The sequence below is a fragment of the Erythrolamprus reginae genome, chromosome 1 (assembly GCF_031021105.1).
Source record: "Erythrolamprus reginae isolate rEryReg1 chromosome 1, rEryReg1.hap1, whole genome shotgun sequence".
Taxonomy (NCBI): domain Eukaryota; kingdom Metazoa; phylum Chordata; class Lepidosauria; order Squamata; family Dipsadidae; genus Erythrolamprus; species Erythrolamprus reginae.
Window position 1 is genome coordinate 15,717,452 of NC_091950.1, and position 13,361 is coordinate 15,730,812.

Consider the following 13,361-nt stretch of genomic DNA (forward strand, 5'->3'; position numbering starts at 1 on the left):
TAAACACCGCCCATTCCAAGGAAACGTTGCTTAAAGAACGAAGCGCGTTTCCTAAACACATCATCCCGCCAACAGCCTGATACGTCACTTCTGATAAGGCCCCGCCTCCTTTCCCGTAATGCATGGTGATATTGACCAATAGCCATTGAGGCTCGCTGAGGCGGCGGTGATGCATGGGAAGTGTAGTTCCCGATTTTTGCGAGTGGACCCGATGTTGACTTCATCTCTTTTATTTATCCTCGTGCGGATTTTTCTCTTCTTATTTTAGGTTTTAAGATAGTCGGGTTCCGCTTTCGACTACCTCCATTCACAGGGGACCCAGAACAAGGCAATTCCCGGTAGAAATCCATCAGAGCCTATTTCCCCCATTGCGGTAAGGAACAGGAAGTGGGTCCGACGCTATACTGCGTCCCCGCAGACACTTCCGGTCCGGTCCGCTTTCCCTCAGAATCGGCGTTTCGCCGATCCGAATGGCGGCGGTTGGCTTCGTTTGGCCTCTGGCGCTTTGGATTGTGGTGGCCGCAGCGACGCCGACGTCGCCGCGCTCGAATAAGACGGAACTCGTCGCGGCCGCGGCTCCCCTTCCTTCCCTGCTGCCGAAAGAGAGAAGCCACGAGAGCGCCTCCCGGCTCGCTTCCACCGCCGCAGCCACCACCACGACATCCAGGTCCTCGCTGTCGGGATTTGACCAGCTGGCCCTTCACCGCGCGCTCTACGTCGTGGCCGGCCTGGCGGGCATCGGCCTCCTCTACTATCTCGGGGGCCGCAAGTTTCGGTGAGGGAAGTCGGGGTTGCCCTACGGGGCTGGGGTAGGTCTAGAATATGACCCCTAGGGGCGCCAACTCGAATGGGCCGCCTTGTTACAGGTTAAGGAAGAGGGACCTGCTTCGATCGGGCGCCCTCCGCAAGTTGTGATCTTCGGCTTCCACCCAGCCCCGTCAGTTGGCATGCGAGCTGCAGTTTAAGATAGAGTAGCCTCTGAGCATCTGAAGAGTGCTGACTGGGAGCAAGCATTATTCAGTTCCTAATAGATAAACTATAACTTCCTCCCTCCCTCCTTCCTTCCCTCTCTCTCTCCCTCCCTCCTTCCTTCCTTCCTTGCCTTTCAAGATCTGGCCCATGCCTATTATTATTATTATTATTATTATTATTATTATTATTATTATTATTATTATTTATAATTATAATGCCCCAACACTGGAAGTAGTGTAGGGTTTCCTGCCTAAGCAGGGGGTTGGACTAGAAGACCTCCAAGGTCCCTTCCAACTCTGTTGCTATTATTATTATTATTATTATCTATCATCTATGGTATCCATCCATCCATCTATCAAAATTGCGGGCCTTTCAAGATCTGGCCCCATGCCTGTGGAACAGTTTTCCCTTAGAGCTTCAGGTAGAGGAGAATTTTCTCCGCTTCCGCAAGGCACTAAAGACATTCCTCTTTGATTCGGCAGATTAAAACATCCTTGTTCTGGGGATCAGCAAGAGGGGAGGACATTGGAGAGGTTGGGAATGGTTTTTAACAAGGTTTGTGGTTTTATTAGATGTGTTCTAGTTAACTGTGTGCATTGCCTATGTCTGTCTTTGTTAGTTGTACATGGCTTGCTGTTATGCCCTTGGTTAAAAGAGCATTATAAATAAATGTTTATTATTCTTGTGGGGTTATGTGAACCCTTTTGTGACTTTCTCAAGCAAAGTCAATGGGGAAGTCAGATTCACTTAACTCTTGTTACTAATTTAATTGCAGTGAGTCATTTAACAACTGTGGCAAGAAAAATCACAAAATGGGACAAAACTCACTTAACAAATGTCTCACTTAACATTTTGGTTGTAAGTCAAGGACTACCTGTATTGTACACTGCTGAAAAATATAAAGGAACATTTAAACAACACAATATAACTCAAAGTAAATCAAACTTCTGTGAAATCAAACTGTCCATTTAAGGAAGCAACACTGACAATTTCACCTGCCGTTGTGCACATTCAACTTTGTACAGAACAAAGTATTCAATGAGAATATTTCATTCATTTAAATCTGTGATGTGTTATTTGAGTGTTCCCTTTATTTTTTTGAGCAGTATACTTACCTATTTGTGTAATAAATCTAATATAATAATGCACATGTAAAATCAGGGGCCTAGTCTTTGCTCAGCTGCCTGAGACTGTCTTTCCTCTGGAGATACAAACCACCTCAGACCTCAGGCACTTAAAGCTCAACACTGCAACACTCTATAAATTTGATTTAACATTGCCTTTAAGGGGGAATCCTCTTAAACTGGCAGAAGTAATAAAGCAATGGTACCAAAAGGCTTCTGGAAACCCTCTGTTACTAGTTCTGGATGGGATTTTACTTCTAAATTAAGGCAGGCTAAAATTTGGAGATGCTCCTAGTTCAGAGGTCTTTAACTTTGGCAACTTTAAGACTTGTGGACTTCAACTCTTTGCAGTAAAACAAATAGAAATAAATAGCTCCCAGAGTTCTCCAGCCAGCATAGCTGTATCGAGAGGCTGCACTCAGTCACACATAAACCTTAGTCACTTCCTGGTTGGACTGATGCAACATGCATGAAGCAGCCTTTGAAAAGTAGCTGACCCAGGATCTGGCAGTTTAGGGGGTGCCACAGTACACCCATATCACCCCACTATTATTGAAGGTATACTTTCAGTACATTTCCAGGTGCAATGCAGGGTGCAAGTTATGGCATGGGGCCAGGATAGTTGAGAGGTCAATAGTCTCCCAACAGTCTCACTAGATATAGTACCTGCTCCAGGACATTCTGTAAAATAGCATCATTTTATGGAACAGTGTCATTTTGTATTGTGCCTTCATAGTCAAATATCCTGCTCTATGGAACAGCTTCCCCCTTAGATGGCTCTGATCTTGTTGACCTTGTGCATTGAAAATTTGATAACTTTTTTTTTTGCTGGTGTTATAGGCAAGTTCCTGTTTTATGCTTTGCTGGCTGTGTGAAGTTAGTTGAGGAAGGCAGCCCTTTTGTGAAATAAATTTGTGAATAAATTCTGCAACTGATTATAGACTTATTTCGTAGGACAAGAAAACCTCCACGGAAAAAATACGGACTTTTAAAGTCCAACTCGGAAGATCCCATGGAGATGGCTTCTCTGGAGAGCGACGAAGATACGGTATTTGAAATAAGGAATTTGAGACGGTGAGAATCAGTTTCGTTGTGTGTTCTTTAGTTTGCTGCAGCAATACGAATGATTCCTAGGAACAGGGCTGCAGGATAGTGTGATTGGATGGCAAGGAATTATAGATTCTTTGCATATTAATTACTTTTTGCCTATTTTATTTATTTATTTTATTTATTTATTTTATTTTTATGCCGCCCTTCTCCTTAGACTCAGGGCGGCTTACAACATGTTAGCAATAGCACTTTTTAACAGAGCCAGCATTATTGCCCCCACAATCCGGGTCCTCATTTTACCCACCTCGGAAGGATGGAAGGCTGAGTCAACCTTGAGCCGGTGATGAGATTTGAACCGCTGACCATCAGATCTACAGTCAGCTTCAGTGGCCTGCAGTACAGCACTCTACCTGCTGCGCCACCCCGGCTCTAGATTTTGCTCAGGGCAGTGTGGAAAAAAAATGGTCATAAGTCATTTTTTTCCCTGTGAGGTTGTAACATCATCATCATCTAACAACAACAACAACAGAGTTGGAAGGGACCTTGGAGGTCTTCTAGCCCAATTCCATGCTTAGGCAGGAAAACTTACACTAGTTCCGAAGATATCCTGGACTGATTGCTTTTTTCTCCAGGGACAAAGAGGAGCAGTCTCTAGCACAGGGATCTGCAGACTCTGTTACTTAATAATAATAATAATAACAACAACAACAGAGTTGGAAGGGACCTTGGAGGTCTTCTAGTCCATTCCCCTGCTTGGGCAGGAGACTGTACACTACTTCAGACAGATGGTTATCCAACATCTTCTTAAAAACTTCCAGTATTGGAGCATTCACAACTTCTGGAGGCAAGCTGTTCCACTGATTAATTGTTCTCACTGTCTGGAAATTTCTCCTTAGTTTTAAGTTGCTTCTCTCCTTGTTCAGCTTCCTCCCATTGCTTCTTGTTCTACCCTCAGGTGCTTTGGAGAATAGCTTGACTCCCTCTCCTTTGTGGCAACCCCTGAGATATTGAAAGACTGCTATGGTGTCACCCATGGTCCTTATCATCAAACTAGCCAGGCCCAATTCCTGCAACCGTCCTTCATATGTTTTAGCCTCTAGTCCCCTAGTCATCATTGTCGCTCTTCTCTGCACTTCTTCTAGAGTTTCAACATCCTTCTTGCATTGTGGCGACCAAAACTGAATGCAGTATTCCAAGTGTGGTTTTACCAAAGCCTTATAAAGTGGTATTAACACTTCACGTGATCTTGATTCTATCTCTCTGTTAATGCAGCCTAGAACTCTGCTGGCTTTTTTTGGCAGCTGCTGCACACGGCTGGCTCCTATTTAAATGGTTGTCCACAGTCACATTGAATAGTCACTAAATGAACTGTTGTAAATTGAGGACTTACCTGCACTGAATTGAATAAGCCATTGCATCTAATGCTGTTGTTTTGTTCTCTAGGTGATAATAGGACTTGTGGGTTTTCCAGCTTAACCAGAGAGGAAGCAGTTTCACCGATGGAAGAAACTCTAGTCTCTGTTACTTTAAAAAATAATAGTAATAATAATAATCCTGAAGTTCCTTGCGATGTGAAAACCGAGCAGCGCGAAACTTTCTCTTCAGGCCTCTCGAACGGGAGAACGCTCGTACGGCCACGAGAGTGAATGTATCTGCCTGACATCGCAAAATCGCAGGGGGGAAAAATCACGAGGGTTTCCCCCAGGGTGGTGGGTCTTTCTACCTCGCTAATCCATTTGGAACGAGCGGCTGAGAAGATGCAAAGCCGCCGCTCACAGTTTGAAGCAGGTACCGGCCGTGGTCGCTTGGGATGGAATCTTCCTCATCAGGAGAATTGGACCTTCTTAAAATTGGAAAATTCAAGGATGCACTTTGTGGCGGGCACAGCCCCGAGAAAAAAGCTTGGGGGTCCCGGTGAGGGGTGTGGCACGTTGGAGGACATCAAAAGCAGGTCATGTCATTCAGCAGCTTCTGCAATTAAGGAACTGTCCATCTCATTTGACCTGTGCCTGGATTTTCTGTTCTGCTTTTAGCCTTTTGGTTTTGGGTCATTGAGGGGGGAAAAATGGCTGCCTGCTTTTGAATCTGGTTGTTGGTCAAGCAACATCATTCCATGAGTGGTTGGAGCAAGCAACATGCAAGCAGTTAATCTGATGACTAGAGACACGGTGCTGGCACCTGGTAATTTTTGCAAAGAATTTTGTTTTCCTTTGTTTTAGTTGATTCCATTTCAGGGGCCCTGTTTAAGGCTCAGCTTGATTCATGTTGACCCATCCCTCCTTCTCCCAGGGAAGAAGCAACACAAACCACAACAGATTGCTTAACAATTGGAAAAATGTGCATTATAAATGAAGGATAATAGAAAATGCTCCATTAGCATCTTTAAAATGTAACGAGACATCAGTTGTACTTTTGGGCAAGGAGTCTCCAACCTTGGAAACTTTTAAGCCCTGTGGACTTCAACTCCCAGAATTCTGGGAGTTGAAGCCCACAGGTTTTAAAGTTCACCAAGGATTGAGACCCCTGTTTTAGGTAGTGCATGGTTGGCCAGTAGCTGCAAACAAAAAATTAGTAAAACTTGCCCCTTCCTGGATAGATAGGAAAGATACCTCCCCCCCCCCCCAAATAAATTAATTGAGATCATATTGAACATTTAAGCCATTGCAGTTCTTAACTCCGACAGGGTGATCATATTCTATGGCAAGCCAATATTAAAATAATATTTCCAGTTAAATACAGAAGATTGTTTTGGATAGGATGCTACTTGAAGAAATAAGAACTGGGTGTTTCTTTGTTCAGCCCAATAAGGGAATAATAATAATAATAATAATTCTGCTATTGCAATGTTTTTCAACCCTGGGAATTTTAAGGCATTCTCCAGCCAGCTGGGGAATTCTGGGAATTGAAGTCCACTTGCCTTAAAATTCCCAAAGTTGAGAATCACTGGGCTACTGCATTTGGCCAATAACAAGAGTTATTGTGTCCTCAAGTTAAAAAGAAACAATTGAGACCCAAGAAATCAATATTTTAATTACCGAACTGCAAGCTGATCAGTTCAAACATGGTCCTTTGATGGTTTATTGGGACCAGCTACTGCTAGGTTGGGAGTTTTTTTGTTTTTGTTAAAATGCACTTAATACAGTAAGCTTGCATTTAAACAATGCAATATAAAATGGTTTCAGTTTTAAAAATAAAGCATGTTGAGAGAACACCTTGATGCTAAACTCTGATCCTTGTGGGATTTGTGTGTGTGTATGACATGTGTTGGTTGGGGGGAACTCCCAAAATTTTTCAGTTAATGAATAATAAACATTCCTCTCCTGCTTGTATCTCCTTTCAAAACCTGGGAATAAAAACTGTTTTGTGGATTTGCAGTGATTTTATTGTACTTTAAGGGTGAACTTGTAGATGTGTTGGGTTGCAACTTTCCCCCCAGCTAGTGTACATGTAGCCCTTGAGTTACAACGATTCGTTTAGTGACCATTTAAAATTACAATGGGGGAAAAAGTGACTTAGGACTGGGTTTTTTCTGTTGTGGTTAGCTCTGGCCCAGCTCCTGCCCCAAGGACTGTGGGTGTGGGGGAGACATCCACATGCTGCAGTCCTGTTTTGCGCCCCCCCCCCCCCCGTGGAATCTGCTGATGAAGGCTCTTCTGACCAAGAAGACATGAGTGACAGGGAGGAGGAGAGTGTGGCAGACAGCTCAGAAGGAGATCAATTATCTAGCTCCTCCTTGGATTCGGAACAAGAGTTAATGATACAGCCACGCATGGGGAGAGTGATGCATAGGCAACAACAACTGAGAGATTATTATCAAAGAAAATGAGGCCATCTGTGGTTGGGTGGGGCTGTGGTCATTAGTGAGGCTGCTATAAATAGCAGCCTGTGGGTTTGGCCATTGTGGAGGATTATCTGATCGTTGTGTTTCGTGACTGCTTTACTGACTTTGACTTTTTGTGTGCTGATTTTTCCCCGCTTTGAAACTAAACCAGAGCAAAGTGTGTTTCACTTTGTGAAAGAAGAAGGACTGTGAATTGCCTCACAGCTGCAAGATAAGTATCACAGAACTGATAAGGGACTTGTACAAATTACCAGTTTGTTTGGAGACCAGTGCTCTTTGCTATACCAAAAGAGGGCTTGGTTTATTTGAATTTTCGTTATAAAGAACATGGTTTTGAGTTTTCAAACGTGTGTATGTGTCTGAAATTTGTACCTGTGAATTTTTGGGAGGAGTCTACCAGAGAGCCTGACAGAACAGCTTCAGGCCAGGTCCTCTGGCTGCTGATTTTGACTCAGAGGAGCTGGAGCCGTTCACAGAAGACCCGTCTGGCTGGAGGAGGAATCAGACAGTGAACCAGAGGGAGAAAGGGATGAGGAAGGGGTTGGAGAGGCAGAGAGGGAAATGGAGCCCGTCAGATCTCCAGCCAGAGTTTCATCTGAGTCAAACTGGGAGGAAATAATGGATGATCCTATTCTCAACGTCCGGATAAGGAGAATGCTGGGACGCCAACAGCAGCAGCGCAAACGCAGAAACAAATTCTAGGTCACAGGTGTTAGGAATGAAAGACGCCGCAGCCTTGAAAAAGGGGAGGTTTTGCAGATGATGTGGGAATTTATCGTTCAGCTTTTGGAGAAAGACTTTGATGAATCGTGGTTTCGTGTTTGCTTTGGATATCTTTGGACATTCTGACACTTAAGCCGTGAGTTATTTGGCTGACGAAAGCCAGGAAGGCTTCTGTGCTGACTTGAGTGATTAACTCTGATCTGTTGGAGTCATAAACTAACATCGCTCTGGCAGATGCCAAGGTTTGCAGCCTTCTGTACATAAAGAAAATCTCTACTTTCTTTTTACAAGCCTGCGAGTGTGTGTATGTTTGGTTAATTACTTCGTTTCTGGGTGGCCCGCGACCAGGCAGAACAAAAGGTGCATTGCTTCTTATATTATTCTAGCCCAATCAGGTTGCAGCTTAGTCACTATGACTCAGCAGTATGCCTGCTTTGCATACCCACAACCACAACCTTTTTTTAAAACCTTAAATGGAATCCAAACGGGTCCAAAGACGGGCTACAAGAATGGTGGAAGGTCTTAAGCATAAAACGTATCAGGAAAGACTTAATGAACTCAATCTGTATAATCTGGAGGACAGAAGGAAAAGGGGGGACATGATCGAAACATTTAAATATGTTAAAGGGTTAAATAAGGTTTTTAATAGGAAAGTGAACACAAGAACAAGGGGACACAATCTGAAGTTAGTTGGGGGAATGATCAAAAGCAACGTGAGGAAATATTATTTTACTGAAAGAGTAGTAGATCCTTGGAACAAACTTCCAGTAGATGTGGTTGGTAAATCCAAAGTAACTGAATTTAAACATGCCTGGGATAAACATATATCCATCCTAAGATAAAACACAGGAAATAGTATAAGGGCAGACTAGATGGACCATGAGGTCTTTTTCTGCCGTCAGACTTCTACGTTTCTATGTTTCTACCTAGGATAATATTGATCCTTGACATTCCCCACCCATCAGAGCCATGTTTCTCAATCTTGTGCTAGCTTTCAGATGTGAGGACTTCAAGTCCCAGAATTCCCTAGCCAGCTGGCTGGGGAATTCTGGGATTTGAAGTCCTTACATCTGAAAGCTGCCAAGGTTGAGAAAGACGGCTCTAAAGTATTTGATGAGGAAAACCAAAGGACAGAGCTAGCTAAATTCAAGGTTTATTTTTCCTAAAAATAAAACAAAAATCAGCAGGTGAAAAATAATCATAATTCTGGTCTGTTTGGGCCACTTTTAATTCACATGGTTTCTTTCTTTCTGGGAAATCTGCTCTCTCAACCCAAATCAAAAGAGGGTCCTTTTAAACAGCACTCTCTTCTCTCCTTTTCCCCAGAGCTCAAAGCTATTTTCCTAGATCAAAAGTGATTTTAAAAAAACCAACTTATTACCCTAATGAAGTCAGGGGAGACCTAGAGTTTCTCTTGCTTAAAAAAAAAATCCATACAAAATGGGATGGGTTTTGTTTTTTGTTTGCTAAAAAAAGGAAACACCCATCTGCCACCTCCTAATATTTTATTTTTTATTTTTGACATTGATTTGTAAAGGGATGATCTGCCTCTGGTTTCTTAATTCTCCTTCCTTTGTTAAATCTCCTTCTACCAAATCCCCCACCCCCAAATTGAAATCTTTTAATGAAATGGAGGATGGGGAGGAGGAAGATATCTACTGTGTGTGTGAGAGAGAGAGAGAGAAGGAAAGAGAGGAAGAGAGAAGGAGGGGGAGAGAGGGAGGGGGAGAGAGAAGTAGGAAGAGAGACCGAAGGGAAGAGGGAAAGAGAGAGAGAAGGATAGAGAGGAGGGAGAGAAAGTAAAGAAGAGAGGGAAAAGAGAGAAGGATAGAGAGGAAGAGAGAAGGAGGGAGGGAAAGTGAAGGAGAGAGGAAAAAGAGAGAAGGAAAGAGAGGAAGAGAGAAGGAGGGGGAGAGAGGGAGGGGGAGAGAGAAGTAGGAAGAGAGACCGAAGGGAAGAGGGGAAAAGAAAGAAGGATAGAGAGGAAGAGAGAAGGAGGGAGGGAAAGTGAAGGAGAGAGGAAAAAGAGAGAAAGATAGAGAGGAAGAGAGAAGTGGGAGAGAGCAAAGGACGAAAGGACAAGGGTAGAACCCACACCACATCTCAGACATCAACACTCTCGAAAACGTCCAAAGATATTTCACCAGAAGAGCCCTTCACTCCTCCACTCGAAACAGAATACCCTACGAAAATAGACTATCTATCCTGGGTCTTGAAAGCTTAGAACTGCGGCGCCTAAAACACGATTTAAGTATTTCCCACAAGATCATATGCTGCAACGTCCTTCCAGTCAACGACTACTTCAGCTTCAACCACAACAACACAAGAGCACACAACAGATTCAAACTTAATATTAACCGCTCCAAACTTGACTGTAAAAAATATGACTTTAACAATCGAGTTGTCGAAGCGTGGAACTCATTACCGGGCTCAATAGTGTCAACTCCCAACCCCCAACACTTCTCCCTTAGACTCTCCACGATTGACCTCTCCAGGTTCCTAAGAGGCCAGTAAGGGGCGTATATAAGTGCACTGATGTGCCTATCGTCCCGTCCAATTGTCTTTCCTTATCTCATATGTCATATATATTCTCTCCTTATCTCTCTCTCTCTCTCTCTCTCTCTCTCCCCCCCTCTCTCTCTCTCTCTATTTATATATATATACAGTATATGTGTTGTGATTCCGTCTGAGGCCCCTCAGGGAACGGCTGATCCTCTGCCGGCTTCCTGCTCAGAGGGGGAGGATGAGGAACAGGAGGTTCAGGCAGACGGGGAGGAGGAATCTCAGGCTGAGGGAGAGGGAGGACAGCCAGAGTCCCCCGAGAGGGAGCTCTCCCCAGCAAGCAGCCTGGATTCCTTAGATGAAAATGCACAAGCAATAATAGATATCCGGCAGAGAAGAGCAACACAACGAAGGGGACAATTAGCCAGGTACTTTCAGCACTAAAGAGGCAACAGCTGGGTTTGGGTGTGGTGCTCTCTGGAAAGGCTGAAAAGGCAGACCCACCCTTCCTGGCTTGTGGAGTATTATCTTTGGGAGTCCTGGGACCTGGCTGTGATCTTTGGCGTCTTGGAATTCTGGTTTGTGACTTTGAATACTGAAACCTTGGGGGACAAAGGTGTGGGTCTTATTCTCTACAGTGGTGGGTGTGCCAGCAAGAAGTCTGCTGTATTGTCTGGCCACCAGGACTCTGCTGTGAAGTCTCATAGCCTGCCTGTTGGGAAGAACAGGTTTTTCTCTGTGTTTATTTTTCAAACTATAAAGTGCTTTTGCTTTTACCAGCGTGTCTGGCTGCTTTTTCCAGTTGGTGTTGAAGTCTGGGGGCACCCAGACAGAACAATATACTGTGTGTGTGTGTGTGTGTGTGTGTGTATATATATGTCACATGTTATTTTTGCTGAATTTGAAAATTAAGGGAGACTAGGATAGATCTATTTCAGCCTTATTTTGGCCTCATCAGCTAGCCATACCCACTGGGACTTGAACCTGCAACCTTTGCCCTGTAAGGCAGAGAATTATCCTCTAGGCTACAGTATCCAATCCCTTCAGCTCTGCACCAGGGAAGGGTTACATATTTTTGTGTCGAATCACCCTGGTGTATTATATATATATAATATTTTATATATATATATCATATATATTCTCTCCTTATCTCTTATATCACATATACTCTCTCCCTCCCATCTACTTCTCTTCTTTTTACTTTCTATCGTCATATATATTACTTAATGTCTATTCTCTTCCATATGTATTGTATATTGAACAAAGAATAAATAAAAAAAAAATAAGTAGAGGGGGTGAGAGCGGGGAGAGGAAGATATGTACTTCCTAGAGGGATAAGGAAAGAAGGATAGAGAGGAAGAGAGGAAGAGGTGAAGAGAAGGAGATGAACGAGAGAAGGAAAGAGGAAAAGGATAGAGAGGAAGAGAGAAGGAGGGAGGGGGAGAGGAAGATATACACTCTGTGTGTGTGTGTGTGTGTGAGAGAGAGAGAGAGAGTGAGTCACCTGTTTTTCCTGTATATTCTTCTTCTTCTTCTTCTTCTTCTTCTTCTTCTTCTTCTTATTATTATTATTATTATTATTATTATTATTAAACATCATTAATTAGATTTGTATGCCGCCCTTCTCCGAAGACTCGGGGCGGCTCACAGGGTACAAATGCAACACAACAACACATTCAATTAATTAAAAGTTTCTACTAAAATCCCATATAATAAAAAACAGTCAACCAATTCATTCACAACCACACATTACATCTCATAAACAGAGGAAGGGGACTTTATATTTTTGCTTTCATGAAAAAAAAACCCCACCCCAGTGCTCCAAATGGCCTTCATTAGTGTTGTAATGGGGAGAGAGTTTTATGAGGTCAATGGGCCGTAAGTGATGAGGCCTTAGGAGCTACACAGCTTGGCAGAGCCAGAGATGGCGGCCATTTTAGAGAAGTGTGTGTTGGGGGGAGATCAGCGCCCCCTGTGGGTATGGAAAGAAGTGACATAGCCCCAATGTTGTGGATTACTGTTGCCTGTACAGGGAGTTCTCAACTTACAACAGTTTATTTAGTGATCATAAGACACTATACATAGGTATAGGACTGTGACGGCAAACCTATGTTACAGGATATCCTGCTTGAGCAGGGGGGCGGACTAGAAGACCTCCAGGGTCCCTTCCAGTTCTATTCTGATTCTAACTACAGCCCCTTTATGACTTGCGGACTTCAACTCCCAGAATTCCTGAGCCAGGAAGGAATTTTTGGAGTTGAAATCCGCAAGTCCACAATAGTTTCTCTCTATAAGATGCTGCAGATACTGTTTCAACTGCAACCCTCAAAACGTCACTACAAAGCACTATACACCAAGACAACTAGAAAACAAGAACAGTTTTTCCCCAAACGCCATTGCTCTGCTAAACAAATACTTCCCTCAACACTGTCAAACTATTCACTAAGTCGGCACTACAATTACTACTATTTTTTTCTCATCATTCCCATCACCCATTTCCTCCCACTTATGACTGTATGACTGTAACGTGTTGCTTGTATCCTTAAGATTTTTATTAATATTGTTTCCTGATCGCTTATTTGACCCCCATGACAATCATTGTGTTGTTCCTCATGATTCTTGACAAATGTGTCTTTTCTTTTATGCACACTGAGAGCATCTGCACCAAAGACAAATGCCTTGTGTGTCCAATCACACTTGGCCAATAAAGAATTCTATCCTATCCTATCCTATCCTATCCTAGCCTGGCCTAGCCTAATTCTAGTCTAATTCTATTCTATTCCTATTCTATTCTAATTCTATTATATTCTAATTTAATTATATTCTATTCTAAATTCTATTCCAATATTTCTTTGATATTAGTGTTACTCTTGACCCCTGTGACAATCATTATGTGTCGTACCTCATTATTCTTGAAAAATGTCTCTTTTATTTTATGCACACTGAAAGCATCTGCACCAAAGACAAATTCCTTGTGTGTCCAATCACACTTGGCCAATAAAGAATTCTATCCTATCCTATCCTATCCTAATTCTATCCTAATTCTATTCTATTCCAATTCTATTCCAATATTTCTTTGATATTAGTGTTACTCTTGACCCCTGTGACAATCATTATGATTCTTGACACATGTCTCTTTTCTTTTATGC

The 13,361-nt window shown here is 43.0% G+C and overlaps 1 protein-coding gene across 1 annotated transcript; it reads left to right on the forward strand.

Moving 5' to 3' along the window:
* The first annotated feature begins 80 nt into the window (after window positions 1-80).
* FAM174C (family with sequence similarity 174 member C) lies at window positions 81-6,514 on the forward strand. The gene is made up of 3 exons (XM_070745316.1): window positions 81-775; window positions 3,051-3,170; window positions 4,590-6,514. The coding sequence occupies exons 1-3, from the start codon at window positions 471-473 to the stop codon at window positions 4,591-4,593; spliced, it is 429 nt and encodes a 142-aa protein (XP_070601417.1). The 5' UTR covers window positions 81-470; the 3' UTR covers window positions 4,594-6,514.
* Window positions 6,515-13,361: the final 6,847 nt, after the last annotated feature.